Genomic DNA, 3,565 nt, shown 5'->3' with positions numbered 1-3,565 from the left:
GTTACTCCGAACCCGTATGGGAAAAGCAGCGTTGGAGGAAACGGGAATCGCGGAGGGAAGCAATCCGGACTCGGTGACACTTCAGTTGTTGCTGTTGGTCTCAGTTCCCTTGCGGTTCTCGCCGTGGCCGTCGCTGTGGCGATGGCGCCTCTTTGAGCAGCAGCATCAGCGGCTGGGCGAAAAAAAAAATGTGCGGTGGGGCAATAATGTGCATATATGTGTATATGTGTATCTGTGGACTGTGGAGCCACGCATTCAAGATGTATAACACGGTTATAATGCAACGTACCCACACACATTAACTGCGCCTCGGCGCTCTTTTTGTAACGCAACTGCAACTCCCGCTTTGTACTACCACCATTCCTGCGAAATGCACGGAACTGTTTTTTTTGTTTTATATTGTTTTTCTGTTTGTTTTTGGTGGGCGACCTCTCTCTTTCTTTCTGGACTGTGCTCAAAGGGAAGGAGGAGAGCATGTGTGTGTGCTGGTCGTCCCACTTCTGGGTGGACGTGCCCAGGCTTCGGCTTCACTTTACGGGGTGTGTTTTTATGTTTGTTGTGATATCTTTTTTTTTTTTTTTGGAGCGTTCTGAAGGAATGCTCGGGTCGTGCATTGTGGTTTGCAGCGTGTGGTGAGTGTGCTGTGGATCGTCTTGTTCTCTGTTGTATTACTTTGCGTATGCGCGGGGGAGTCGCCAAGGGAGGGCCGGGAAAAGATTAGGTTTTTTGAGGGACGCCGCAAGATGCCGGCCGCGCCTCCACCTTTTCACAGCCACCCACACGCCATGGAGAAAACGGGGGCGTGTAGCCGTCTGTTGCTGCGTTGGGTTCGCTGTGCGTGGTAGATAGTCTGGTGTCGAGGGGATTTTTTTTTTTTTTCACGCCTGTGCGAGAGGCTGAAGGCATCGACTGCTCCCTCACCTCTTCGTTCTTGCTGGTTTCGTGCTTGACTGGATGCTGCGCCTCAGTGGGAAACGGTTCTGCTGGGGGCTACTCCTGTTTCGCGGGAGGGGGTGGGGTACGGCCGATGCTTCGGGCTGTGCGCCTTCGCACGTTGTGCCCTCCCTTTGACTGTTATAACCCACACCTGCTCGCAGTGCCGTGTGTCTGTGTGGGTGGGAGGAGGAGGAGGAGTGACGGCCGCGCTTCTCCGCAGCGGCCCGCATTTTTTGGGGGGCCACCCAACGCATTTTCCCGCGCCGCCTCGTTTCCCCCAGCCAGACCCCACAATAAGCGGCCGTTTTCTGCTGCTGCGGCTGCCAGGGGACGCTTCCACTGGGGCTGCTCATGCGAGGCGTGCGCGTGTTTTATTTTCGCATCCTTCTTTGGCGACCGCTGTGTGGCCCGTCGATGAATGCGCCGTGGGCCACCCCCCAGAGAGGGCGAGGCGGCCAGCACTGGGAGAATCTTGGGCGGCGCGACACTGAAGCTGGAAGCTGACACACCCCTCGTTTCTTTTTCCCGTTCTTTTGGCGGGATGAGGGGTGGAGGTGTGTTTTGGCGAGTGCCGGCTGCCGCTGCTGTCACTTTGCTGCCCCACACGCCGTCACACACACGCACACACCCTTTTTTCTGCGATGAGGACGAAACGTCGTCATGGACACGTGGTGGGGCTGCGTCTTTGTTTGGCGGTGACCCTCCGCAGGCATCGTGATGTTTCCCGCCTATGCCGCACGATGTGGTGGGTGGAGGTTGATGGGTTGCGTTGGCAAGGGAGCAGTGAGCAGAGTGCCACCGCCCTCAAGCAGTGTGGCTGCTCTGTCTTCAGCGGAGTGCCGGTGAGTGGGACACTCACCTGCCGTTGTGGGGGTTCTCCTGCGTCTGTGTGGCTCTCTCTTTTTCTGCGGTTGCCTGGCGTCTTGTCTGTGTGTATTTTGTTTCTCTCTTCCTCTCATTCTCCTGTTGGCCGGTGGTTAGTGCTCAGCTGCAGCGCAAGCCAACAACTACACACACGAAGGAAAGATAATGCCTGGGAGACGCGAGGGGGACGGCACGGTAGTGAGGAGAGTCCCGCATCTGATGTGCAGTGGGGAGGTGGTTGGGCGAGGGTGCGATTGGAGGCCGCTGCGGTGGCGCAAGGAGACACCGCTGACGCCGCCCCTCCTTTACGGAGGGAGCTGCGTGCGGTCCTCGCCGCAGCGGAGGTGCCTGTGGTGAGAGCTCCACGTTGGAGAAGTTGGAGGGGCACTACGGGGATGTCTGCCATGCGAGGGGTGGGGTCATGTCATGGAAGTGTCCGACGGGCGAGGAGGGATGCGAATGGAGCTGAGGGAAGGCAGGCCGCCACAGCCGTGAGATTAAAAGGTGGAGGGTGCAACTGTTCTCACGGATAACGGTGCAGCGCAGTACCGCCCACCGCGTCCCAGTCTGGTGGTGCTCACCTCCGAGAAGTGGCCGTACACACTGCGGCAAGCACGTGGTTCTGACTGCTGTGTGTACGCTGAGGTGGAGCGGGTGCGGCGGATCGTCGAGGGCGATCTGGTCGGGCTGTTTAGCACGCACGGCGGGGCGAACTCGGCGTCTGTGCGGCGTGTCTTGATCGGGACGCCTGGGATCGGGAGGTCGGTGGCTGCTTGCTCGTGCCTTCTTTACCGGCTGCTGCACTACGACGCCGAGCAGCTCCACGCGGTGGCGTGCTTGATTGGGGAGCGAGCGTTTCTGTTTGGCAATACCACCAAGACGGTGTTCTTCTTTGGCTGTTCGACTCGGGCGATGGAGAGTTCTTTGGAGGTCTCCGTGCAGATGAGGGGGTATATTATCTGCGATGTGATGGGGTGGAGGAAGGCGTCGCCCGCCATGATGCCTCCCACCGGGTGGGGCATGCTCGCCGTGTCGTCTCCAAACGAAACTCGCTGCAGGGGCAGGGAGGAGGACATGGACGCCCGCCGAATCATCATGAACGGCCGTGATGAGAGAGATGTGACGGCAATGTGTGCCTGGGGAATGCACGGAGAGCCTGCAGAGTGAAAGGCATCCGCTGCGTGTGTATTGTGGTGTTTTTTTTTCTTTCTTTTGGTGCCGAGTATCACTTGGAGCGGATGGTGACGGACGTCTGCCGCTTTTTATTGTCGTTATTTTAGTTTTCAACGTTTATTTTATTGTTTTTTTTTTAAAATAAATTACGCCCCACTCCTGCTGCGGTGCGCTGAGGGAAGTGGCGGCGTTGGGGAGTTTGTGGGGGCCGTGATGTGAGGTCTCGCCGGCATGCGCACTGCGTGTTGTTGCTGGCGGGGTTTGAAGGGGCTGGGCGGGGGAGACGGTAAGCGACGTGCTTATGAATTTGTTTTTTATATTATTTTTGATTTCTGTGGGAGGCGTCCCACACTGCGGACTCTCCGTGCGTGCGGGCGTTTCTTCAGGCGGCGGTGAGTGTGTGATCGTGCGGCCCGTGCGTTTGTCGTTGCGGCTTTCGTTTTGGATTGTCGCTGTTGTTTGTGGGGTGCCTGCTGGGGGCGCGGGCGGTGAATATCGTTGTGTTCTTTTTTTTCTTTTTTTTCCCCGCCTAAAAGGCCTGCGCCACCACCAATAATGCCGCTGCTGATGTTCAAACAGAAGCAACACGGGC

The 3,565-nt window shown here is 57.6% G+C and overlaps 1 protein-coding gene across 1 annotated transcript, besides 2 other annotated features; it reads left to right on the top strand.

The window, feature by feature from the left end:
• Positions 1-544: 544 nt before the first annotated feature.
• Positions 545-581: a sequence feature (GA-rich).
• A 996-nt stretch (positions 582-1,577) lies between these two features.
• On the top strand, positions 1,578-2,333 carry TraAM80_09642 (uncharacterized protein; the record flags this gene model as incomplete). The annotated part of the gene is made up of 1 exon (XM_029386312.1): positions 1,578-2,333. The coding sequence occupies one exon, from the start codon at positions 1,578-1,580 to the stop codon at positions 2,331-2,333; it is 756 nt and encodes a 251-aa protein (XP_029233821.1).
• Positions 2,334-3,060: 727 nt separating this feature from the next.
• Positions 3,061-3,112: a sequence feature (A-rich).
• Between the last annotated feature and the right edge of the window lie 453 nt (positions 3,113-3,565).

This window comes from Trypanosoma rangeli, assembly GCF_003719475.1.
Source record: "Trypanosoma rangeli strain AM80 chromosome Unknown Tra_15.4_contig_00639, whole genome shotgun sequence".
Classification (NCBI taxonomy): domain Eukaryota; phylum Euglenozoa; class Kinetoplastea; order Trypanosomatida; family Trypanosomatidae; genus Trypanosoma; species Trypanosoma rangeli.
This window is presented reverse-complemented; position numbering and strand designations above follow the sequence as displayed.